Here is a 27634-nt window from a genome sequence, read left to right as displayed (position 1 = left end):
GACAGTCACATAGTCCAGCATGTGCCATTGCTTAGAGCAGGGGTGCATCCATGTGTTCTTGGACTTGTCCGCTTGTTGGAAGAGGGTGTTGGTGATAGTCAGTCCATGCTGCGCACAGAGTGAGAGCAAAAGCAGTCCATTGGAGTTGCACTTGCCAGTGCTGTTCCATCCTAGGACTTTTGGCCATGAGGAGAAGTCCACGCCGACGTAGGCATTGAAATCCCCAAGGATAATCAGCCTGTCCTTTCTGTCTACCACTGAAAAGGTGCGGCTGAGCTCCTTATAGAAAGCTTCTTTGATGTCATCAGGTTTGGTCATCGTCTGGGCATAGCAGCTGATGACTGTGGAGAAGTGATCCTTGGACAGCTTCAGATGCAGGGTCATCAGCCTGTCGTTTATCCCACGTGGAAAACTGTCAAGCTGTTGTGCAAGTTTGGTTTGTATGGCAAAGCCCACGCCTGATGTTCTTGGGGTGCCATCTGGCTTCCCAATGCAGTAGAAGGTGTAGCCCCCTCCAACTTCCTCCAGCTGGGTTTCACCGGCATACCTGGTTTCACTCAGGGCTGCTATGTCCATCTGGTAGTGATCAAGCATTCTAGCAATGAGCGCTGTGCGTCTTTCTGGTCTGTCGTCTCTGTTTAAGAGGGTGCAAACATTTCCAGGCACCCAGAGTCAGGGCATGACTCCTGGTTCTTTTCTTCTGTTTTTTTCGACGCTAGTGTTGGATGTCCAAGTAGGTGCTGTTTCCTACTAGGTACAAGGTGAGGCAGGCTTTGTTTAGGGATCCTTTTATCTCCCCTTCTCCATGTGGGGAGAGCAGTGCTGTCCCTAAAAAGGGCTGCTCTGATACTGTGGGAGGATACGGGCACCACATCTGCCCCCAGTCTACAGCGGAGGACCATCAGCTCACAGCCGCCTGCGTGCATAGTCGTGACTAGGAACTGCCAGCAACATCCTCTGCCTGTCCCTGTTACCACTTCTCCATTGCCGCAGGGCTTGGGAAAGCTGGGTGTTGAAGGGCTAGCTGGTTCTGACATTAGCTGGTTGCCTGACCAGCACAGGTGACTTTTTTTTTTTTTTATGAGGAGGAGTTGTGCAGTCCCTTCCCCACTCTCTCGCCTACCGATGCTCACAGTCCTACAGGTGCAGATACTGCCACATGTAGGACGGCCTCGGCAGGTGCAGGTTTTTTCTTCGAGCTCCGTCTCCAAGGAGAACTTCCAGCCAAGGATAAGAGCTCCCTCTGCCCTTTGGTCATCCTCTTCCGCCTTCACAGCCATTGGGAAAGGTTTCCTCCTCCGCCTGGTCCGTCGTTGGGAGACTTCACATGCGGCAGGTAGTACTGGGTTACATGGTACCAGTAGCAAGGGCTATGCCCCTGACCTGATCAGCAAAAAGTAATAAAAATAAAACAACAGATAACAGAGCAGTCGAATGGAATAACAGGACCGAGTCAAAAAGCAGATGAAAACAAGTCGTATTCTGATCCAGTTTTCCGAAGATGACATCACTACTCAGAAAACAACATCCGCTATTAGCAGAGCCGAAATGGAGACTTTTTCTTACGGCAGGTGTGGTTTAACGGATGTGTGCACCTTGTATGTGTTCTTTTTTTTTCTTTTAATTCAGCTGCAGCACCTTGAAGGCCAAAAATTATTGTAACTTCTTTGTATGCATCTTCCCAAATTAATCAGTCACTGCGAGTTTCTTACAGCATGTTAGCTACTGTTTTTGACTCACTTGTGTAAACAGAGTGAGTCTATGTTTTAACCAGGTGTTCAGTTGTCTGTGTGTGTGTGTGTGTGTGTGTCTGTGTGTCCGTCCGTGGTAAACTTTAACATTGACATTTTCTCTGCAAATACTTTGTCAGTTGACACCAAATTAGGTATAAAAATAGGAAAAATTCAGTTCTTTCCAGTCATCTTGTTTAAAACAATATTGCATCTCTGGGATGGGCACAAAAAAATAAAAAATGAAGATCAATTATATGCAAACTGCATTTACTGTTATATTTATATTTTTTGTATTCTCTAAACTTGGCACTTTGATCTGATATTCTGACACAACAACAAGAGCAGTCATTATTATCATTTTTTGTTCAAACAGGAACTTCTTTTGCTAAGCATGGAAGTTTTATTTATTTTGCAAACGTTTTGGTGCATATAGTAAAAAAGGGAAATTACTCTGTAATTAATGCTAGGGGACTTAATTTATGAAGCCTAATTATATGCAAACTGCATTTACTGTTATATTTATATTTTTTGTATTCTCTAAACTTGGCACTTTGATCTGATATTCTGACACAACAACAAGAGCAGTCATTATTATCATTTTTTGTTCAAACAGGAACTTCTTTTGCTAAGCATGGAAGTTTTATTTATTTTGCAAACGTTTTGGTGCAGATAGTAAAAAAGGGAAATTACTCTGTAATTAATACTAGGGGACTTAATTTATTTTAAACTGATCTTTCTCATCTTAAACATTACATTTTTTTTTCTTTTCTTTTCTTTTTTCTTCTCCCAAGCTTATCCATCATATTTCATACAGAGCACTTTTCAGCCATTTTTAAAATCTCTTTTTTTTCCCCCCTCCTAATGATTCCTTTACAGGATAAAGTGTGAAGCACAAGTGAGTCTTGAAGGCTTTGCCTCTTGTTTTTAACATTTTATATAGTATGTAGCTGACAAATAGTTGGAAAAGATGGGAATAGGTTAAAAGTTGAACAGATACATATTTAACTATTTTGAAATGCTGCTCTGACATTGCTCAGACTGTCTGGTTCAAACAAGCACAATGTGTCAATTTATCTACAAAAATTTGGTTTTTGACTGCGATTTAGATTATGATAGTCAGTCGTGTCCGACTATGACCATCAGAACAGCAGAGGAGGCAACTGCTGTTCCGACTATTTGGGCTAGAATTTGATTATAGTGGAGAGTGTCTTGCCCAAGTTACATCCCCACTCTCTCGGCCAAGAGGGTTTTAGGACAGTCAGCGTTGGGATGGTTCCCAAAGGCCAACTAGCCCACAAGGCTGCAGTACTAAGAGTCAGTGCAATTTTGCCTCCTAGTTTGAGAGTCATAGTCCTTCACAAAAGACTAAGCTGTAAATGATTTCCCATTGACTGGAGAAACCTTTGATAATACAGCTCTCACTTTGCTGTTGGCCCAAATGTAAACTTATGTCAATCTGTGATATAAGCCAAGTGTTGGGCGATTTAGATTAACTTATGTTGTAAACCCATCATCAAAATGCAGAAAGTCTGCTATAAATGTAAAAGAAAATAACCCTAAAATTGGAGATTTCTGAAATGTTTTTTGGGGGGGAGTGCTTGTATCAATTTATGACAGCCAAAAAGTCACAGAAAAGACATGGAAAGTTTGAAACATTGATCCAGATCTGTAGTATGATCATAAAACAGTAAAATGTTGTTTTCCAACAAACAACTTTTGGTTTGTCAAACACTCCTTTCAGATGGTGAGCAAAAATATGATTTAGATCGACATTTCGGTTTCTTATTGTTTTTAAATCAACAGAAATCACACATGAGCCATAGAGGCTTTGCCTTTGTTTAAAAAAAAAATGTTTTTGTGCTTTTTTGACAGTGTGTTTCCCGACCAGTGTACAAGGGTCTTCTTGCCATGTGCAAAGCCATCATTGCTGGTTTGGAACACACCATACAGAACCATGGTCTTGGTGGGATGGCATCTGCTTATATGGTCCTGGAGATAGCTCACACACACTACTGGAACAGAGAACTCAGTTCCAGCAAAAGTGATGTAGGTTTGAAATTTTTAGTGCCTATAAAATGTTCAGATTGTTGCCACAGCACCTTTTAGACGTCCACTGATGTCCTGCATCTATTTTGATTTTTACTTCATTGGAGTTTGGTTTAAATTACTTTAATGAACATAAACAGATTCGGAATGTTTAGTATAATGTGTCTGGAAACTATTTAAACCCCTTTCTTCTCGATAATGATTTACTAAATGGACCACTAGGAGTGTGCATGTAAACAGGGTTTGCCTCACATGCCAAAAAGGCATCGTACACTTTGTAAAGTGAAGGCAGTGCTTTACATAACTTTGTAAGCTGTGCAGATGATTATGCATTCATGAGTATAATGATGAGAGATAAATCTGTCTTGTCTTTCAATTTAATTCCACACATGCAGTTAAAAATTGCCACGCTCGCATGCTGCTTTTTTGTGGTACTCCTGCAGTATCTCTCTTCTTCGCTTACAACTTACCAGTCTTCCTGGTCACTTCAGTACCCAGCTGAAAGGTTACTTTGGGTGCCGAACACTAATCTGAAAACCTTTGGTCACCAGTGATTTAGTTTCTCAGCCCCACCTGTCTGGAGTTCACTGCCTGTAGACTTATGAAAGGCTCCCCAGCTGAAAACTAACCTTTTTTGTCTTGCATTTGAGTGACAGTTTAGTTTGATTTGCTGTTACATAAGGGATAGTACTGACATGGTGCAAACTCCAAGCGCCTTACATGAAACAAAACATATACAGTAGTGCATGATGAAATAGCTCTGCACATGAAAAAAACAAGACATATACACCAAAACAATACTACAAATTACAGTCTGTAGGAATAATCACACGCATACACACACACACAAAACAAAAATACCCAACACACTCACATGCGTACACACATGCTCATACACATTCACATGTTAGCACACACACAAAACACCCACCAACAGTCACACACACACTACATGAAGAGTCAGTAGTGGGTAAAGTGAGATGGGTGGGTGGAGGAAGAATGCAGACAATTAGCTATGCTTCATCACACCCAAAGGCCTGTTTAAATAAGTGGGTTTTCAGATTTGTTTTGAAAGAGGACAGCATTGGTAAGTGACAAATTCCAGACAGAAGGTGCTTGATACTGAAAGGCCCTTTGGCCAGATTTTGGAGACTTGAAAGAGCTTTTCAGCAGAAGACCTGAGAGAATGGGAAGGGGTGTAAATTTAAAGGACAGAAGATACTAAGATGGAAGAGATTCTTCAAAGTGGCGATGCCAATATGGCAGTTTTGTACTGGATTCTGTACTGGATGGATAACCAGTCAAATTGACATAAAAGAGGGGAAACGTGATCCCTTTTTGACTTTCTCAAAATGATTCTTGCAGCCTTGTTCAAAATCACCTAAGGCGTGACAACAAATCAGAAGGCAGACCAGCAAGTAGTGAATTGCAGTTGTCTGTGCGATTTAGGATCAAGGAACAAAGAAGCTGAGTGGATATTTCAATAGTCAGATATGGTCAAATGGTATGGATTTTCCTCAGTTGGAAGTTTGCAGTTTTACATAAATTACTGACATGGTTGTGCATGGACAGAGCTGAATCAAAAAATGCACCCAGGTTTCTTTACACACGCACTCTAAGTAGTCGAGTTAGCAAATCATCATTGAAAAGAAAGTGTTTTCCACCTGATGAATGTTCACTTTAATAGTATGTTTATAATCCAGGTACATTAAACTGAGCATTCAGTCTTTATGTTCATTGTACCAAACGGTGAAAAAGGATACTTCGAAATAGATGTAGGACATCAGTGGATGTCTTACAGGCACAACGACAACACTTTGTGCAGGACATCAGCTGACGTTTTATAGGCAGTGAATGTGTTGAAAAATTTGAAATAAAAAAAAAGCTATTATACTTTAAGCCTAAGTCACATTACAAGAACACTATAACAGAATTATGTAACAGGGATCCAGCAATCCATTAAGTGTGTGTGTGTGTGTGTGTTTCTTTCTGCATACCTGTGGGCGCATGTCTGTGAGTAGGTGTGTGAAGTACGTTTGTGTGTGTGTGTGTGTGTGTGCATGTGCGTGTTTATGTGCATGTGTATGTGTTGTCATGTCTTGTGCCGCAATGACATTAGATGTAAAGGGATAGTTGGTGGTACCGGTACAAATGCATGGGCATATGTATGTGTCTATGCATACATATGAATGTCATTTTGTGTTTTACATGTGAGATTGAGAGATATTGAGTTATGTGTGTGTGTGCCACAGACATCCTCTCTGCATGGGAGTCAAGAAAGTTTGCAGGCAAAAGATGAACTTGCACCCAGACCAGAGCTGCGGCGTTTGTCAGATGACCAGGTGGCTTCAGCATCAAGTGAGAGCTTTGCAGTTTTCTTGAATCTTTTTCCTAAATTTTTACATTGACCAGCTTTGTAATTACTTATTAGAACTATTGTCAAGTCTTGATTATTTGTCCTTTTTTTTTTAACATTCCTATATTGAACTTAATTTGGAAATGAGTATTATTATGAAAAAAATAATTTGATGTCATGTCAAATTGATACAAACTAGACCTTTTGGTTTGCTCTGGTTGGCCAAAATATTTGCTGCAACTCAGTAATAAGACGTCTCGCAATTAGTCTGCCATCTGCTAGGCAATCAAATGCCATTTCCGGCCAGAGCTTATTACCCATTCACAGTGGCCACTGTTTCCTTAGTTAGTTCATTATCTTTTTGCTCTGTCTTTGCCAGCCTTTTATGTGCTTGTTGTTTGACCCGTTTGGTGCCAGGAAAATAAGATTTAAGTGAAATCTATTTGTCAGGGATTTTTCACAAGAAAACGGGTTTATATATTTATTAAATGCTATGTGTTTTGTTATTGGAGAGAGGCCCATAAAAGCTGAAAGGTAAATGAATTAAAAATACAAAACAAGCCTAACTGTTGGCCTAAAACAAGCCTATGTGTGGTTCAAACAACCACCTAAAGTGAGACTTGACCACTCTCTGGAGTCTGCAAATCAAGTGTCTCATTAGCGCCCACAAATCGCTCACACAGCGAATAGACTGCGCTCTCAACAGGGGTGACCAAAACAGACCTCCAAAATTAGGACAACAATAGGTCCTGGCCTTTCCTGATATGTCACCCCTTGACCAGCGAAAAATAATCGATCCATCCTGCTGGAGCATTCATGCCAAACGTCCCCCATCATACAGGGATTAGGCATTGACTGTCAAAACATCTTTTGCAAAAGCGACCGCATTTGTCTGTCACTGTCACCGCAGTGTGTGACACACATGATGTTTCACTTTTTGTATTTTTCCAATGACTTGCAGTTGTTTTTAATCATTGTTTTGTTTTTTGGCAGATTTTCATCTTTTTTATTACAAACGTTTTTCTGGTTCACAGTATTATATTTTCTGGACAAATGGATAATAACTGTACACAGAGATTATACCAGAACAACCATTGTGACTACCTCAAGCAATAACATAGATCTGATTGTCCAGCCCTTTCAGTCAAATCAGTTTTCTTGAACAAAAAATCATCATTGCTCAAATGGATTTGTCACAACAAGGAGAAATGCGACCTCCCCAAGTCAGTCCATCGGCTTCTTGGAGATGAGATTTGACATGCTGTCCATGACAGTCTTGCCAACACAAGTTCACTTGGACTGGTTGACAGATTTTCTTCTTCACTTGTGCTGTTCCTTCCAGCCAACAGGGTGCACTCTGTCTTCCCACTGGGGCATAAAAGAATTTCTGACACCCATCATCCCCCTCAAGCACCCTCTTCAGACAGCACTTGGGCTACACTGTTCCCAGAGGACTTGGCTGTGGGACATGCATCAGTGACAAAATGACATGAGAATGACTTTTCTGGCTCAGAGGTTGCCCATAGCCCCACCACACTTCAAGTGGCGCCCTTCACAGGCGCATCATTGGGAGGGGTGAGGACTTCTCACTCCGTGCAGCAGGGATTTGGTCCCCAGAGGAGCCCAAGTGGAACATAATGTTCTTGAACATAAAGCAGTTCGCAGGGCTCTATTGATTCCTCAGGGGAGGCCGCCAGCAAGATTATCCACTTCTTCTTCATGTTGCATATTGTTTGACCAAAAGGGGGCCCAGGGAGTGAGGGGGGTGCACTTTGAGAACCTCACACTGTGGGCTGAAGCTCTCCCCCTTCGGTGCCGTGACAAGTGCATTGCACTCTCAGGGCAGATGCTCTAACAGTCTAAGCAGGTCCAAGAGTCCACAGATAGAGAGAGGGGCACCCCCACAATTTCTCTAAAAGAAATTGCAAGAAATCGTGGTCACTCCCCTCCCACATTTTCTCTCAGTTGCAAGAAATCGTGCAGGACACCTCCATGATTTCTCACAATGTGTGAGAAATCATGGGAAGTCCCCCATATTTTTATCAAAAATGTTTCCTTTATCATCGGAGTTGGTTTCTTGTCTTTTCCTGATGCAAATCTTAGAAAAAAAATGTGAGAGAGAAAAAGAAAAGAGAAAAAGGGTGGTGATGACGACGATCATGATAATGACAGTGGCGTTTGCGAAGACATGAACAGTAATGATACTGAAACAACTATTTATTGTATTTCACATAAGATGGATCATGGCAGTGCATCAGATTCAAATTCAACATTGGAAATCAATAACAAACAACAAAATTCAGGCAGTGTGTATAACTCAACAGAAATATAATATAATATGATATGATATAATATAACACAATAGGACTTGAACCGAATCTTTCGTGGATGTTGGGAATAACATGATATGATTCAACTTTCTACATAAATGTGATAGTGAAAAAACATGTTTCACAATGCTTTCCCCTCACATAGGGCGCGTGAAACTTGGACCAAACAGTTTTGATGTTTGTTGTGATGCAACTTTTTCTGTCACATTTATTTAGAATGTTTTTCATTTCATGCTAGCTCATGTGTTCATCTGTTTGTGTCAGCATCCCTTCGCATGCAAGATTGCACTGAAAATAGATTCTTAGTTTCATAGAAGACACTTAGAACATGAAAATATTTTAAAAGTTAAAAACAGTGAAAGGAGACCAAATCAACCAGCCAAGTGAACACATTTTAGGAAACACACACACACACACACACTCACACTCACACATACACACACACACACACACACACGCACACACACACACACACACAGACATGCACACACACAAACACACACACACACACACAGGCACGCACAGACACGCACACATTCATGCACGCACACGCACACGCACACACACACACACACACACACACACACACTTTTTTTAAACCAGTACTTTGCCATCACCTTCACCATCTATTGTTGATATCTTCGTTAATGCCACTGTCATTATCATGATCATCATTGTTATTTCCCCCATTTCTCATTTCTTTTTCTCTCTCATTTTTCTCTTAGATTTGAATTGGGAAAAGACAAGAAACCAACTCCGATGACTAAGAAAATATTTTTGATAAAAATAAAGGGGACTTCCCACAATTTCTCGCAATTGAGAGAAAGTGTGGGAGGGGACAAAAGTGAGGGAAATTTTGGGATTGTGAGAAATTGTGGGCTTACACCCCATGTGAACCAGTAGGAATTGCTCTCCTTCTGCTTTGAATTCTACATCAGTTTGAAATGGTACAGTATATGATACTAAGAAAGGGAGTTTCTGGTATACCCCCCATTAGGTTTAATTTACTGACCATGTCAAACTTGAATGCCTGCCCATCCGTCTCCGCAGTTCTTGCAGTGGTTCACACGAGGTGTTCTTTGCTGGCCATTGGAATGAGTATTCAGCTCCTGCAGGAAACGGCATTTGATTCGCTAGTAGATAGCAGACTAATAACGAGATGACTTATTACTGAGCAAACGCGAATTTTAGCCAAAGCACAGCAAACCAATAGGCCTAGTTTGCATCAGTTTGGCATGGTAAGTACTTTTAACCAAACTGGGAGTATAATGCAAACTCCCCATACTGTGTGCAGATGAGAATAATTCGTAGATGATAGGGATAAAACAAAATCAGAATGTCACAGGAGTGAAAATGAGTATTGTTGATGTGAAAGATAGTAATTGTATATAAATTGTAGGTTAATGATAATTTTACAAATAGATAGGGATGAAATCTATTAGATCAGCCAGTTGTTTTTTGTACGTTTGGTGTATATGTGTGTGTATTATTTTTTTACTTTTTTTTCCCCAGGACTTGTGAGCTCTAATAACTAGAAAACTTGATTTTAGAAATAAGAAATCCAGTAAGGCCGGAAATTTTATGTGTATCCTTGCTTTTTCCTGTTAAGTTGTGAATAGACAAGATAAACTTGTGGTGATGAACAAACACATAATATGTATTTGGTGACTACTTGCTTGCTGGTTTAGATTTCATGCTAGTGCTCCAAAATTTATTTGAATTGAGGAGGGACTCAAAGCAGATAACATTTTCTCAGGATCTGTGCACTCTACAGTTTACGTAATTAGGCAGAAGGCCATCATAATCTGTACATCATTATACAAATTGGTGGCTAGATATTATGAGTTTGATTAGGTAGCCAAATGGAAAGTTTGCTTCAGCTTTCCTATTCCCCACCTGACACAGAATCCCAGCTGTGGGATATGTATTGGACACTGAACAAGTAGCCACTGGGCTCTCTCAGGAGAACCTCTTCCTCCTCTCTGGGACTTAATGTTGCAGCACCATATCACTGCATGTATTAAATCAAATCAAATCACTAAACAGATTGTTTTCTGATTGAACTCAAAATGGCTAGCCTAGTAGTAAGCCTGACATGCAAGTCCCTTTGGCAGATCAGTGTGAAATATCTCAGCACTATTTATAACCATGCGCATGTTTTATAAACAGGATTGTACAAACTTATATCAGAAACAAGAACCTTGTTCTCATTGCCACAATGGTCACAGCCAGAGATGTTCAATCTTTTGACAAATATCTGTAAATTCAGCATATAATATAAACCAATAGACACAATGAACTGAAGAAAATCAGACATGTCACTTCTTATTAAATAAATCAATTTCTTTTGGTGTTTTTTTTCTCTCCAGTAAACACACATATTGTGATATTAGTAACCCACACTTACAAAAGCATATAAATATAATCAAACACTTTGTCATTATCTTGTCATTCTAGTTCAGTCTGTCCATTAAGAAAACAGTGTGTCCATCTTCTGCCTGCTTTTTTGTTTTCTTCCTTTTATACTGTCATACTCACTGATTTGACCTCTTTCAGCACATATACATCATGAGTACTCCCCAAAAAGTAAAAGATAATAAGTAAATAACTATGTGAAAAAAGCCCATTGAAAATTGTGGTGATTACCTGGTATGTTTGCGTGTATGAAACAGGCAGCATGACATTAGGTTGGTGGACCCCCACTGGACACCCTTCTCCTTCCACCGGCTACCCCTCTCCTAGTGCCCCACCACAAGCATCCCCTGACCCTGTGGCCTCCTCTTGGCACACTCCCCCATCAGGCTACCCTTCCCCTAGTGCGCTGCCCCCCCATTCTTCCCCTGACTTTGTCTCTCCCACTTGGCGTAGTCCCCAGTCAGGCAAGTGTTTTTCCTGTCTCAGACTGTTGTCTGGTGGCCATTCATTGTTGTTGTTTTGCATAGCATTGCCAGGTATCCTTCATTGTTGGGCACTACTGTTAACAGGGCCACATGTATAGTTGTTGTGATTACTGTTGTGCCTTTCTGATTTGACTTGCGGCTCATTGTGACAGTGGATGTGCTTTTTTTCCCCCACATATTATAGTTTTTGTTTTCTTTTCTTTTTTTTATGTGTTCTTTCAAAAGGAAACAGTATTTTCAAAGTTCATTTTCCAAGTAGTTTTGGTCAATGTTACATGCAGGAGATCTGTCTGCATACTCTTGAGATTCCATGTTCATTACTTGATCAGTATCACTTTGGTGGATGCACCTAGGATCAGGACAGCAGTTGTTGTTTTTTAATGTACAGATAATTCTGGTCACTTGACATTGTCATTTGCTCAGAATTACAGTGTTAACCTGGGTATGTTTTATTTTCTTGTATTTTTTTTATTGCTCAGTATCCATTTTTTATGACAGAATTTGATTTATAATATAAATGCTGTTTTAACACACACACACACACACACACACACACACACACACACAAAAGAGCTGCTTGTTGACTAAGAAAGTGTAGCTTTGTTTTACAGTTTTATTTATTTAATACCGACTGGATAAAGCAGAAATTATGATAAAATCTCAGATGAAAAAAAATAATAAGTCTCCTATTTCTTCAGCATCTGATGTCTGAGGCTTACGTGAATCCTTGTAAAGGCTAAAGCCAACAAGTTATAAGCACAGAGTGTGGATACAACTGATTGAGAAACATAATGTACCCAATACAGTTTCAGTATAGAAATGTCTGCACTCAGTCCAAGGAAAGCAGCCAGGTGTTATGAATAAATCAGTACTCGATGTCATCACCATCAGTCCTTCAACTTGGGTTGGACATGAGGGCTGAAGAGATGGATAACCTCTCCATGCTGTTCTGTTGGCAGTTGTTGAGAGGAGATCCAGAAGGTGGTCCCTTTCCAGTCCTTTATGTTGTCAGAGCAGCTCTTTCATTGCTTTCCTCCTTTGGCACAAGCAACTCCTGAACTTGGAACATCTGCGGTTGTGGCACCAGCGCCATATTAGGTCAGCATTCCAGTTAGCCCTACAAACACTGGAAATTAGTCTTCATCTCAAAAGTTTTTATCAGGCCTGAAAACTGCCGGCTGTGCAAAGGGGACCTAAGGCACCACACAGGGCAGAGGGCAAGCTTTTGCCTCACTTTGCATATTTGATGTGAATGGGTATGCACAGAAATGGGGTATTGATATTGCAGGTCTGCACATCTGTTGTCCTGGTAGACTGGAAAAATTGCCACCTTAACCCACACGGCAGTGTGACAGGGATCCAGACCCACGACCCTCAGATTAAAATTCCAACCACTCAGCAATTGCACCTGTATCTTATAAGATATGGTAATAAATGGTTTGATATGAACAAAGTGATGGTTAATGTGCAGCAGTACATTAATAATGATGGAAGTATATATAGCGCCTTCCATGGTCAGTGCTCAGGGTGCTTTACATTTACTGCATAAAGTAATATCAATGAAACAGTGATACGGTATGGTGTGTAACACAAGAAGATTACAACTTATCACACACACAGACGCGCACGCATGTGTGCGAACGCACGCACGCACGCACGCACATACACACACACACACACACACACACACACACACACACTACTCACACTTCTCTCTCCAGTCTCATGCACACCCATCACAATCAAGTAATCAATCTGGATGAAAACAGCAGGTTCTTAAATGGTAGGGAGGGAGTAGGCCTTAGTCATATGGGTAAAGAGATATATGTTTTCAGGCCTGATCTGAAAGACTCTAGGGACTATGTTGGGAGAGAGTATGGTAGAAAGTTCCAGGGTTTAGCTGCCAAGAAAGAAAAAGCTTTTTATCATACTGTTTGCATGTGAAAGTAGGAAGCTGAAAGATCCTGGTGTCAGCAGGGGATTGAAGGGTCCTGGAAGGGATATAGAATAGAATAGAATAGAATAGAATATGTCTTTATTACCAAGTGTACCAGGTTCATAAGGAATATTGGGGGGGATAGTACATAACAAGGTACGAACATAAATTGAAAATCATACACAAACACAGACACAGTAGAAATTAGGATACATACAAGTACATATCAATATAAAAACTTGTACATACTCACACATGCACGTACTCCACACACACTCTCTCTCTCTCTCTCTCTCTCTCTCTCTCTTTCTCACACACACACACACACACATGTTTGAAGAGAAGCCACATATTATATGTGGATGGGGATGATGGCTAGATCTTCAGGTAGATGGTTGTTGATTGCACAGTTCTATTTATCATTCTGGATTTGTTCGAGAGACAGGGCATTGACTGCTTTGGGGAAAAACATATTGGTGAAGCGATTGGTTTTTGTCCTTATACTTCTGTACCGTCAACCAGAGGGGAAGCATCTCAGAAATCCCAAAGGCTGGATGTGATTTGTCCTGGTTGATTAATTTTGCTTTTTTGAGTAACCCCTTATAATATATGTCTTCTAGAGAAGGTAGATCAGCCCAAGTAATCTTGGAGGCAGTTTTTAGGATTTTTACGATATATATATGTAAATATATATATATATATATGTATGGAGAAGTTCAGGTAGATACTGAGGAGCAGAGTAGAGCAGAGTCTGTAATAACTTTGAAGCAGAGATAGGAGATAGACATTATAAGACAAACAATTTTTACAGACAGACATGATTTTTTTCCTGCACATTTCTGTGCTGTGGCTTGATTTGTTTGATGGCATTTTATATTGATAGACAGTTTATTTCATTAATTTTTGTGTGCATGATATTAGAACAGTTTGTATTTGAAGCATTTGGTGCATTTGATTTTATCACTTTTATTACAAGATTGCATATGGGTGGGAGCACTTCCTCTTATTTAAGATTTCCGTATTGGCGTTTTGGCAGTTATTTCTCGCAGTATTTTATTATTTTCAGTGTTAGTGTGGTTTGCTGTCTTCAGTTTACTGTCTAGTTCAGCACAAGTATTTAATTGTTTCATGTGGTTTGCTGTCTTCAGTTTACTGTCTAGTTCAGCACAAGTATTTAATTGTTTCAGTTTCATGTGTCTGCTGAATGTGTTTCATTGTCGATGAAATTTAAGCACAAAAAGTTGACAGCAGTGTTAAGTGGAGGAATGAATGGCTTTTGAAGTATTATTTTGTTTGTGTGTGTGTGTGTGTGTGTGTGTGTGTGTGTGTGCGCGCACATACAAGGACAGGTGGGGGATCCTTTCTTTGGATCACATGCTTAGAGAAAGACCATGTTAACATTATTGTATGTTTGGAGCCTTCAGCATAAGAGCATTTATTGCTTTGGACTAACCTTTGTCAGTTTACTTTGTAACTCTCACTTTGTCACATAACTAGTATCAGTACAGAGAATTGTATTTTTTCTGCATGGTTGTCAGTTTGTTAGTTATTAATATCTTTGCATTATGATGATAATAAACAAGCAACTGCTTAAGTCATGTTCAGGCAAGAACTGCAGCATGGTGACTTACTTTACAGAAACAATGTTAACAACATGGCAATATGGAAGAAAACTGTCTCTCAATCTTGGATCATCAAGTCAAATATTGGTTTATCAGGTGAATGCCAGTTGCTGTTGCAAGAAGTGCTCACAAGCGCAGCTAGTTTGAACCAGTTGCAAAACCTCTTCTAAGCTGTGCCATTTGATCACAGTAATAATAATGATGGACATTTATTTAGCACCTTTTCCCAGATATATTGCTCAAGGCACTTCTTATTTTGTCTCCCGCCCCTTCCCCACTGCATATACCCCACTCCCCACACACTGAGAAACATGTGCCAGAATACACTAACATGCAATACCTCCATTGAACATTCACCCACCCACCCATGATGCCCTCTAGAAGACACATTTCTGCAACTCACACTTGCATGCCCACACATGCACAAATGCACAGTCAGTCATAAGGACGTCGCCACATACAAAGAGCAAACGATTTCCCTACAATAAAACATGCATTTGGAACCAGATCATACCAACACCAGCACTGGAAAACTACTGTTGTTGGAAAACATGTTGTCAGAGCAGGCTAAAAAGATTTTAGTGAGATAGAATGTCACAATTTTTTGGGCAGTTCCTGTTACTGTCATATCCATCTGAAAGTGCCAGGCTTCTATCTCTGCTTTGGATATTCTGTTGAAGTAACCCTCATATTAGCCCATGTGTTCTCACAGTGCCATGCTTTCTCATGCAAAGCGTGGGATTGCAAGAAAGCTTAGTCATTTCCATGCTATGCTCTCTTATAATTGTGAGAAAGCATGTGGGCCAACCCAGTGCTTTTTCACAATGTATGAGAAAGTGTAGGAAGTCCTCCTTATTTGTATTAAACAATGTCCTTTGTCATTGGGGGTTGGTTTCTTGTTTTTTACCAACACAAATCTTAGAGAAAATGAGAGAGAGAAAGAATGGAGAGAGAGGGGGACAACAGCAGTGATTATCTTGATAATGACTATGTTAGTGAAAATGTTGACAATGTTGACACAGGATTGTTAAACATTTTGTGTGTGTGTTCTTTTGTTTGTTTTCCTTTTTTGACTGTTTTAAAAAAAAAAAGTGTGGGATGATTTCTCTGAAATTGAAAAAGTGATTTCAGTGAGAAGTTGCATGCAAATGTATACCAACACAAGCAGATGTACAAATGAACAAGCATGAAATGAAGGGACTTTATTTTGATAAATGTGACTGTAAGACTTAAAAGTTGTATAATAACATAACATCTAAATTTAATTTGGTCTCATTTTCACCCTTCCAAGACAAGGTCCGAGCAGTTCACAGAAAACATGGCAGAGGAACTACCATGCTTTTTTGCCATCCCATGCTTTCTTGTAAAGTGAGAGAAAGTGTGGGCTAACACCTCATCTTCGGTTGCCAAGAAAATACTTGTTTCAATTGCACAAGAGGCTGCTGGAATGGAGCTTGACAATTATTACCCATATTGACTGTAACCACAAGTTTTTCAGCTATTTTTGATGTGCCTTTATTGATAGTTGCCATTACTACTGTGGAGGATGCACCTTCTGCACCCTCTGCTCATTGCCACAGTTGTCTTATCAGACCAGGATGACACTAGATAGTCTGAGTCACACTCTCACATAAATTTAACTTCTCCCGAAACCTGGAGGGGGTCAGGCTGGTGTTCTCTTGACCCACTCCCGGGAGGGTCACTACCTTGTCGTGGTCGGGAGGCTTAGTGGCCAGTGATCGAGCGAGCTATGTCGGTTGGGGTTTGGTGCTCTGGTCCCAGGTCTTAATTGACAGCCTACATAGCCATCGTAGCTGTTAGGGCTGAATAAGTGGTGGTTTTGTACTGATGCCCCTGATAGGGCTTCCCATGCCGAACAGGTCGTGAGTGAGGCCCAAACTAAACGTGACCCACTGTCCCTTTCGCTGTTCTCTATTCTTCTTTTTACCGCCTCTTTTCTGTCCTCAGCTCCCCATCAAGCCTTCTTTTCCACATTCTTTTTTCTCTGCGGCCTTCTTCAGGCCCGCCGTGTTTGCCGTGCGGTGCGACCTGTGATGGAGGGGAATGAGATCCTGGGGATTGAGAGAGCACGCTGCTCTCAACACATCCCTTTGGCTCGGACCTCTCCTAAGACAGGCGGCACACATTGGCCAGTGTGTGTCAATCGGCTACCCCTTCGTGGGGCTGGGTCAAGACTGGCAGTTTAGTGGCTAGCGAAGATAACCCCTGTAGTGCTCGGTTCTCTGTCCCCGGGAGCTGGGCATGATCGGGGGGGAACACGTTGGAGCTAGACTGTTGGTCGTATATCCCTCCCGAAACCTGGAAGGGGTCAAGCTGGTGTTCCCTTGACCCTGGCCCCTAAGTTGGACCCCATGGTGGGTGGGTAAGGGAGGGATGAATTTACATTTTTTCAACATGACTTCCAAAAAATCACACACCCCTAACTCTGGAAAAAGACGGCGACAGGGAACGGACGACTCAGACTCCGATTCGGAGGTCGTTGAGACCTCTGGATTTTGGCCATCGTGGCTTGTGATGGAGGGCGCTGATGACGACAAGCCCTTGTCGGCTCTCAGCCCCTTCGCTATCCAGAAGGGCTTTCAGTGTCTGGCAGGATCGCTGAAATCCATCAAGAGGCTGAGGATCGGAGCATTTTTAGTTCAGACAGAGTCCAAAAGGCAGACACAGCTCCTTCTCAAGGCGACCACTTTCGTGGATAGGGCGGTGAAGGTTTCCCCTCACAAAGGTCTCAACTGCTCAAAGGGGGTCATCAGATGCCCAGAGTTGAAAGGTGTGTCTGAGGCTGAAATCAAGAGCGAGCTGTCCTCTCAGGGAGTGACCGACGTGTACAGGGTGATGGTGAGGAAGGGGTCGGACAGAGTCCCGACCAACACTTTCTTCCTCACCTTCTGCTGCCCGGATGTCCCAAAGGACATTCGGGTCGGATACCTGATAGTTAGTGTAAGCCTGTATGTGCCGTCCCCTCTGAGATGTTTTAAATGCCAGAAATTCGGACACGTGAGAGACAGATGTAAGGAGGAAGAGGCGTGTGGCACCTGTTCGAAGGCAGCGCACCAGGGCGATTGCGTCAGTGCAGCCCGGTGTGCGAACTGCGGAGGTGGCCACCCATCCTCATCGAAGGACTGCCCCGCCTGGAAAAAAGAAAAACAAATCCAGAAGGTCAAGACAGAAAAGAAGTTATCCTTCTTTGAGGCAAAGAAACAGGTGGAGGCCGCGTCGCCTAAGGCGTCATACGCCTCTGTTGTCAGACCCAGGACGGTGGACGTCGCGGTCCAGACGACGTCCACAGGGACGCAGACGGACGACTTACCCACCTCGTCGGAACCGTTGGCCTTGGGTGGAGGTGCCGTGTCCACCCCTTCCCATCCTGTGCGGCAGTCCTCAGGGGCTGCTGGGCGGGAGCGGAAAACCTCGGGCGGAGGCACGTTGTCCGCCTCCCGCCCCACCCCACACCCCGGCACCCCTTGCCCCGCCTCTCGTCTGCCTGGCCCTCGGGCTGGCAGAAGTGGCTAGAAACCCCCCGTACCTCCAAAACTCAAGGAGGGGAGGGTTGCGGCCTCGGCGGGATCGGGAGGGGCCGAGGTCGTGGATATTCCGACTCGGTCGGAATCCGAAAAAGTAATTTGTAAAAATAAATACTCCATCCTGGCCGACCTTGAGCCACCGCAAGCAGAGGAGCAGGGGGTAGCGATGGAATAGGCTGCTGCTTTATTTTTTTTAACCTTTTTAATGGCAGTGATCCACTGGAACATCCGGGGGTTCCACGCCAATTTTCAGGAACTCCAGCTGCTTTGTCGTGCTTTGAAACCTTCAGTGCTGGCGCTGCAGGAGACTCTGCAAAGAGATGGCAAGGTTTTATCTCTCTCTGGTTTTAACTCAGTTTTTAAACCCGCTCAACCGAAGCAAGAGGGATTGACGGGAGGTGTCGCTCTTTTTATTCACAAGTCCCTTTTATACAGTACAGTTCTTTTAAGCACCCCTTTACAGGCGGTGGCAGTCAGAGTCACACTTGAGAAAACCATCACTGTCTGCTCTCTCTACCTTCCTCCTTCAGTCCGCGTTCTGAGGCAGGACCTCATGAACCTGGTCGACCAGCTCCCACGTCCGTTTTTACTGTTGGGCGACTTCAATGGACACTCCCCGCTCTGGGGAAGTGAGATGACATCAGCCCGAGGTCTTCTCTTGGAAAACCTTCTTTCCGACATGGACTTGTGCTGTCTTAACGACAAGTCTCCCACTTACCTTCATCTGCCCTCTGGAAAGCTCTCGTGTTTAGATCTGTCGGTCTGCGATCCATCGTTGGTCCTGGACTACGAGTGGAAAGTGCACGACGATCTGCACGGGAGTGACCACTTTCCTGTCGTCCTCCGCCCCACAGATGGAGAAGGTGACTCTCTGCCTGACCGCCTGAACTATGACAAAGCAGACTGGAGTTTTTTTACCAAGAAGATAAGAGCGGAGCTGCAGGAAGAAACAGTATTGAAAAGCAAGGACCCTGCTAACACTCTGACTCGGATCGTTTTAGATTGCGCCAAAGCAGCAGTCCCATCGTCTACCTCCAAGCCTCAGGTCCCTAGAACGCCCTGGTTCAACGCGGAATGTCGGGAGGCCCGTAAGTCTCGGAAGAGAGCGCAGCGACGCGTCTTTCGGAGACCGGAGACCGATAGCGTTTGAACCCATCAACAGCTGAGGGCGAAAGCCAGGTATGTTTTTAAAAAGAGCCAGAGGAAGTCATGGAGAGATTTTTGCTCTTCCTTAACCTCCAACACACCCAAGAAGAAAGTGTGGAGGGTTTTAAAAAGAATTAAGGGCAAAAACGTATGCCCAACCTTTCATCATCTTAAACTTTCAGACGCTCTGGTCACAGAGAAGAAAGCAGTTGCCAATTTGCTTGCCTCCACAATTGAACAGAACTCGAGATCTGCTAACAAATCTGCTCGCTTTCTTAAAACCAAAAACCTGTCAGAAAAAACACCATGTAACTTCTTTTCCGACAACACAGAGAATTACAACCTTCCTTTCACAATGAACGAACTTAAATCTGCCCTTCAGACCTGTACGGATTCCTGTCCAGGAATGGACGAGGTCCATTATAAACTCTTAAAGCACCTTCCCCAAACCTGTCTGGACACCCTGCTTAAAGTTTATAACCACATCTGGGTCACAGGCTTTTTTCCACCCTCCTGGCGGAAAGCCCTCATAATCCCGCTGCCGAAACCGGGAAAAGACCCCTCAAACCCCTCCAACTACCGCCCAATTGCACTGACCAGCTGCATTTGCAAACTGATGGAGAAGATGGTCAACGGTAGACTGATGTGGAAACTAGAGACCGACGGCCTTCTGGCGAAAGAACAGTGCGGTTTCCGCAAGCATCGCTCCACCGTTGACCATCTGGTTCGTCTGGAAACCACTGTAAGAAATGCATTTGTAAACAAACAACATGTGGTGGCCATATTTTTTGACTTGGAGAAAGCTTACGATACCACGTGGAAATTTGGTATTCTCTCGGACTTGCACAAGCTCGGCTTCTGAGGACACCTGCCTCAGTTCATCCACAATTTTTTACAAGACAGACAATTCCAGGTGAGACTCGGCACCACCCTGTCCGACATTCACGAGCAGGAGCTGGGTGTCCCGCAAGGGAGCATCCTGTCGCCGGCTCTTTTCAGCATCAAAATTAATGACATCGTTCAATCCGTTCAGAGGGGATCGGACAGCTCGCTGTTCGTGGACGATTTTGCCTTATATGCAACTGGCAGCACGTACGCCAGCATCCAGCGATGGCTTCAGCTCTGCGTCAACAAGATCCAGTGTTGGGCAGAGGAGAATGGCTTCACATTTTCGTCCTCCAAAACTGAATGCATCCATTTTCATAATTTTCGCCAGTTCTATCCGGACCCTGAAATCCGTCTGGGAAAATCCACCATCCCGGCGGTCAAGGAAGCCTGAGCCATATTAAACAGCTGAAAGTATCTTGCCAAAAAGCCCTGAACATCATCCGAGTTGTGGCACACATGAACTGGGGTGCTGATAAGAGAACTCTCTTGCACCTCTACAGAGCCCTGGTCCGGTCCAAACTGGATTATGGAAGTGTAGTATACGGCTCGGCCAGACCGTCCTACCTGAAACTGTTGGACCCTGTACACCACCAAGGGCTCCGTCTCAGCTTAGGTGCTTTCCGCACCACCCCTGTGCACAGCCTGTATGCAGAGGCGGGGGAACCGCCTCTCTCCAACCGCAGACTGAAGCTGACCCTGAATTATTATTTGAAATTGTTTTCTGAACCTACAAACCCTGCTTACGACGCTGTATTCAACAACCCTTTCGATAAGAAATTTACAGACAACCTAAACTGCATACCTCCTCTCCGACTCCGCATTCAGCTGCACTTAGAAAATGCCGATCTGGATGTCGGTGGCATCTCAGATTTCTCTAAGTTCCCTGACAGCCCTCCGTGGACCTTTACAACACCTGAGGTCCGATTCGATCTGGCCTCATACCGTAAAGACACCACCAGTTCTCTGGCCTACAGAATCTACTTTTCGGAACTGTGCCACAAATTCCCCACTTTTCAAAGCATCTTCACTGACGGTTCCAAGTCAGAGGACGGAGTCGCTGCATCTGCGTTTTGTCCCGCCTTTTCTGACCGGCCCTCAACGGAACACATCCTGTCTGACAGCTCGGTGTACACTGCGGAACTGACCGCACTGGTTCTGGCAGTAAAAATGGTTCTCTCTTCGAAACAAAAGAGATTCATGATCTTTTCCGACTCCCTGTCAGCCCTGGAGGCGATCGCCTGCAGGAATATCACTCATCCCAAACTGCTGGAATTTTATGAAGATTTTACTCTCGCAACGAAGAAAGGATACGAGGTTGTGTTGGCCTGGGTTCCCGGACATGTTGGCATTCGTGGTAACGAAAGGGCGGACCTGCTGGCCAGGAACGCTGTAAAGAAAGAATTATCCAGATCCTTTGTGCCATATACAGACATGAAGCGGAAGGTGAACACTTACGTTAAGGATCTTTGGCAAGAGGAGTGGAACACCCAGACGGACAACAAGCTCTTCCAGATCCGTCCGGACCTAAAAGAGACCCTCCCTTCGGGGGTGAAGAACAGAAAGGAGGAGTCTGTGCTGTGCAGACTGCGTACGGGGCACACTTTTTTTACTCATTCTTACTTGTTGAAGGGGGAGGAGGCCCCTCGAACCATTCCCTGTGACGAGCCTCTCACCGTGAAACACGTGCTCCTTGACTGTTGGGATCTGCATGACGTTAGACGCAGACATTACACAGCGGTTTCTTTGAAGACTTTGTTTTGTGATGTCCCTCCGTGGGCGCTGATGGACTTCTTAAAAGAAGTGAACATTTTTAACCAGATTTGAAGGTTTTAAACTATGGAAGTTTTTTTTAACTTTGGAGTGGAAAGTTTGAAGTGGTGACTCGTTTGGTTGTTTTTTTTATCCTTGTAGTAGTTATTGACGCGGCAATAGCCTTGAGATGGCCTTAGTGGTCGGCGAGGCTCTAAGCACCATAATTTCATTTCATTTCATTTCACATAAATTTAACTACCTTTACTGTCATCTTTTCTAGTTAGAAACTTAATGATTTTGTGCCATTTGGGAGTATACAGACTGGTGATAATGTTTTGAGCATGTTCAGGCTCTGGTTCTCTCTTTTCCAGTGTAATCTTCCTGGGCTGCCTTTCCTTAATTATTCTTCAGGCAGCAAGGGAATGCTGCCTTCCTCCCTTTGACCCCAATTCCCATGCTCACTCTTTGTTGCCCACACTTCGCTAGTCACTCGTTGCATTCTAGGTCTGTCACCTCTATTGCCATGCCCAGTGGGAGCACAAGTAGTGGACTACCTGTTTCACACCTGGGTTTCTGGATGTTGGAAAGCATGGGTTTGTCTGTATTCCGCCTCTAGCTCAATATAAGATTCAGGATGAGATAGCAGTGTGGGACTTGAGAGGTAGGGAATGGTACCTCCCAATCATCTCTCTCAATTAAGGCAAACTTTATTCACTGGCCTTTGTGCTAGTGTTGAAAAAGGGGAAAGATTGATTTAAGTGAGCGATTCTGAAGTACTTCTTGGCCATGGCAAGGGCATTTGCATGATTTTCCTTATTTGAGGGGATAGATTCCCCTCCCCTCCTCCATGTCCAACCTCCACCCCTCTGCACTGCACTGACCCACAAAAGCTGGAGAAGAAGCACTTTTCTGAACTGATAAATAAGAAGATGAAAATATTTTGATTGTGGAACATACCTGTGCAGCATTAACATAATGTGAACCTGAATATTCAAAGCAATGTTTTCCCCTGTGTTAACGTTACAGGTTCTCCTGTGATAGTGAATGGTGATGAGTTTGAAAACATTGAAATAACTGGCACCACACCAGAGGATTCAGTTCGTCATCCACACCCTGCAGACACCTCCATCCCCCAGCACCATCAGCACCACCCCCTGAACAGCCCTTACCCTGCTGACAGTCCCCCCCAGTCCAGTGTGCCTCAGACTGGAGTTGTGGACAGGGGCCCGCTGTCCCTTCAGGAGCAAGGGGACCCACTGGGGGCCATTACTGACTGGAATCGCAATGTGGGCAAGCCTGGCGCCATAGGTTGCAGTGGACAGTCTGCTGCAACCTGTGATATTATCATCACTGACGCTGATATCAGCAATAGTAGTGGTGATATGCTCAGAGAGATGGTGAAAAACAAAGTGAGTATTGCTTTCCAGGAAATGTTCATTTCATCATTATAAATATTATTATGCATGTAACTGTATGGATTTGGCATTCATCATTTTACTATTATTTGTTATATGGTAGAGTAAAAGATGGGTGCTTTCAGTGCTTTTCTAATTTCACTATAACTTGGGTTCCAGATTGTGGTGAGGGTTTTGGAATACCATAGTTCATTCTGATTTGTACAGCTTGCAATGATTGTGTTGGCAAATCTTCATCTTCTTTTACTGCACTATATAGCCACTTGTATATAACAAGTATGTTGAGCTGTGTTATCTAATCATTAACGATTTACCAGAAAATCTTTGGTCTAGTTTATAATTCAATTAATGTTAATCAATCAATCAATCAGACTAGGCTTACACTAAGAAGGTGTAGTTTAATTGGAATTATAACGAGTCAGTAAAGATGAATGATGAAGGTATTTGAATTTTAGGCATGAACGTACTGGCCGGCAATATTTAGAGCAGTGGCCACTAGACTTAGACTTACAGCGAGAGATAGTTTAGTGGAATCACCATGGAGCCATTATTTAAGGGAGGGCATATAAATTGTCCTCTATCTTATTTTGTTTTTTAAATTATATTGGATTTAATAACCCATTCAGTGCTAGAGAATTTTGTTTAAAAAGTGCTTTCCACTTGCCAGCGAATTTTGAAGATTTAGGGATGATAAATTTGAAAACATTCTAGCATAGCACAAAAACTATAGGAGATACAGAACGAAAGTAAACATTTTTTTTAAAGGAAAATGAAGGTGAGTTCTAAATCTGTTCTTTTCCCCCCAATTATTTTGAATCAAGATAATTATTTAGGCATTTCAAAGTGAGAATAATAATTTTTATGCATTAAAAAAGTGTATTTCCACCTCCATGAGAATGATACCCAGAAAGAAAACAAAGAAAATACAGCTGGAAATAGCGTGTTTATTGTCTGATTATAATTGTAAAAGAAAATAAACGGCTTATAAATTTATGTTAACAGTCACAACACATGTAGTCATGTGAGTGAATAACTGTCCCAGCAATGACATACATGGGTTTGGTCAAGATGAGAATGTAATCATGTTCCCAGAGAGAGTGCTGTCAAGCTTTTCTTACATCTATGAGCATCCCTCTTTAGTTGAGAGAGCACTTTGACGATTTTCCATTCCTCCTGGTTGTAACTGATCAGATAAAGTGTCTGCTGTGCATCCAGTTTGTTTCCTCTATAAATTGGTCGATTGATCAGTGACAAAAGCATGAAAAAGTAAAGAAACACATGATTCCAATCTATCGTCTGTCAGCCCTTGGTGTCAAGAAAATTGTGGATGATTGGCTGTTACCATTCCCAGCATTTGATAACTGTCAAAAGACATGAACACAACAGCTGGGCCTCACCCCCTTTCCCTACCCTCTGTCTGGCCTTCGACCTATTGTCTTAGACTGCTCCTCTATCTCTCCTCCCTCTCTACTCAGATTACGTCAAAGTACCATGCTTTCACTGTCAGTCATATCACTCACTTAGAAATGATGTCTGATTGGATGGATGGACTGAAGAAAGAGTTGGATGTTGTCAGTTTTGTCGTTGTCATCACCTTCGAGTTCAAATGAATCATAAGACGAGACAGATTTGATTTGATAGGAAAATAAATAAAATTGTCTGCAGAAAAAAAAAGGGTGGTGCTTTCATTGTAGCTACACACTCTCCCTGGGGAGAGCAGCCCGATTCTCACACCGAGAAATCTGTTGTGACAAAAAATAGTAATACAGTAATACAGTACAATCATCAGCACAGCTTGCAAAGTTCTGTAAATCCATTGACTGGGACCACTGTCTTCACTTGACGAAGTGTTCAAGGCCTTTTTGGCCTGTGAGGCAAACCCTCTTGTCGCGCTTCAAGTGATCCAGTAAGCAAATCATTATTGAGAAGAAAGGGGTCTTTCGCTTGACAAGTGCTCACTTAAACCCAGACACATTAAACTGACTATTCAGAGTCTGTTTTCATTGTACTCAGTTGAAAGAACAATTGAAATATATGCAGTATATCAGTGGACATCTCACAAGCACTATGTCAACACTTTTTACAGGTCATCAGCTGATGTCTTACAGGCACTCAACTGGTTAAACTGCACCTCCCTTGCCTAAGCCTACTTTGATTGAATAATTATCACTTGTCTGTTGCCTTCTGATGAAGTCATGTGGGACTTGAGAGTATAGAGTATAGAGTAAGTATAGAGGCTATATTCACAAAAAAGAAACTTGATAATGTATCAGTTGATATACACAGTACATTTTACTTTGAACATGAAATACTGTTCTGATATTAGTGAGCTTTTGTTCCATATAACAAAAACAGCAGTATATTTCACATTAGCAAAAACAGTTATTTCTTTACATACTGCCCAGAGATGTTTGAAATTTGGCTGAGAAATGCACACAAAAAAAACTTTTCAAAAGTATGTTCACTTGACCAGTGAGTGGCCTTCAAAATGGACATCAGAGGAAGGCCAACTGCATTGGCTACACTTATGTTTTGCTGCATGCATGGAGTATGCTGAGAACTGATGAATGTCTCTTCCTGCATCAGTTAACACCATTTTCATCCATCATGAAAAGGTTTGTTGGCTCACTGGCAGATGGAACAGCTTACAAAAACTGTGGACCCTGTCTTACACTCTGGTTCTGGTCTAAATATTGTCTGAGACAAGTCTCAGGACACAAGTTCTCATTTTAAGAAAGAGCTCTTATTTCAAATATTTATGTGTGGCAACCTGGTCTTGTTTTCAGTTTTTGACAGAATTCCAAAATATGTTTACATTTAAATATATTCACATCAAATATATCACATCACTGATTTGCTATGAATGAAGGGCGTGTCCTGTAACTGAACGCAACAGCATTAAATCTCAAACTGAGTTCCTTTAAAGAAGTTAATTAGTACATTGGTGACAACAGGTCCAGATAATCCATTTCTTCATTTACATCCAAGATGTGAGAGTATTTGGGAAATGAAGGTCTCTCTTCAAACACACCTTTATGCATTCTGCAAAGCTTAAGTGACACCCTGAAACATTGTTGTTAAAAAGTTTGTTTTGTTTTTGGGGGTTTGTTGTTGTTTTTTGTTGTTGTTTTTTTGCTGCCCCATCATCTGCACTGTTTTCAGTGGCATTACTCCCACGCAGCTCATTCCGTGTCCCCCATACACAGCCACACCTGGATTTGTCTGTAACAATCCCAATGTTGACAGTCCACAGGGAACCATCATTGTTAGGTCACCAGGAAACTACACACCAGAGAAGACCCTGCACTGCTACTGAGTCACATCAGTGGTGTTCAGTAGAGTGCTTGTCCTGATTTAACATACTTAGTGAATGTCCCCTCCAGAGTGGAAACCACCAACATGTCCCTCCAACGACAGTTCCCCATGAATCTGCTGACGTGAAGACCTTAACAGGACTCAGCCCACGTATGGAAATGGAGGGATATCAAAACTGGGGTCATCATGAAAGCAGGACATTAAAGGCCACAGAAATTAAACATTTTTGTTGTTGTTTTGATGATGGAGGAGGAGGACAATGATGCTGATGTTGCCATGGAGGTCCATTTTAGGTTAGGGGCTACATGACAAGGCTGTACTCTATACTTCCATTCATAATGATATCCCAGCTTTTGTACCAGGCTGGCAAAATACACTTTCAGTGTTGGGTCAGGAAATTTGGTTCCACAACAACAAAGTGGAGAAAAGACTGCTCAGACATATCACCCTACACATTGAGCTTAGCATTTTCCATGTCCCCTGCAAAGTCTGTAGCACATTTTTTTATGTTGCTGCTGGTTGCATGGTGCAGGTTCTCTTGATGAAATTGAAAAGTTCACTGCCAGCTCCTGCCTGTCAGCCTGCCTTTTTGCAGTCAATCCAGCAGGGCAACAATCAAGGAATGGTTGTGCCCATTTCCCAACCCCACC

General features: G+C 42.6%; 1 protein-coding gene across 1 annotated transcript in view; it reads left to right on the top strand.

Moving 5' to 3' along the window:
- LOC143286832 (MAP kinase-activating death domain protein-like) overlaps nt 1-27634 on the top strand; it is a 296616-nt gene that overhangs the window by 116404 nt on the left and 152578 nt on the right. Inside the window, exons 19-22 of the mRNA XM_076594655.1 lie at nt 3606-3779; nt 6032-6137; nt 11138-11344; nt 23281-23663. Of these exons, the coding sequence (XP_076450770.1) occupies nt 3606-3779; nt 6032-6137; nt 11138-11344; nt 23281-23663 (870 nt within the window). The remainder of the gene's footprint in view (nt 1-3605; nt 3780-6031; nt 6138-11137; nt 11345-23280; nt 23664-27634) is intronic.

This window comes from Babylonia areolata, chromosome 10 (assembly GCF_041734735.1).
Source record: "Babylonia areolata isolate BAREFJ2019XMU chromosome 10, ASM4173473v1, whole genome shotgun sequence".
NCBI classification, from domain to species: domain Eukaryota; kingdom Metazoa; phylum Mollusca; class Gastropoda; order Neogastropoda; family Buccinidae; genus Babylonia; species Babylonia areolata.
This window is presented reverse-complemented; position numbering and strand designations above follow the sequence as displayed.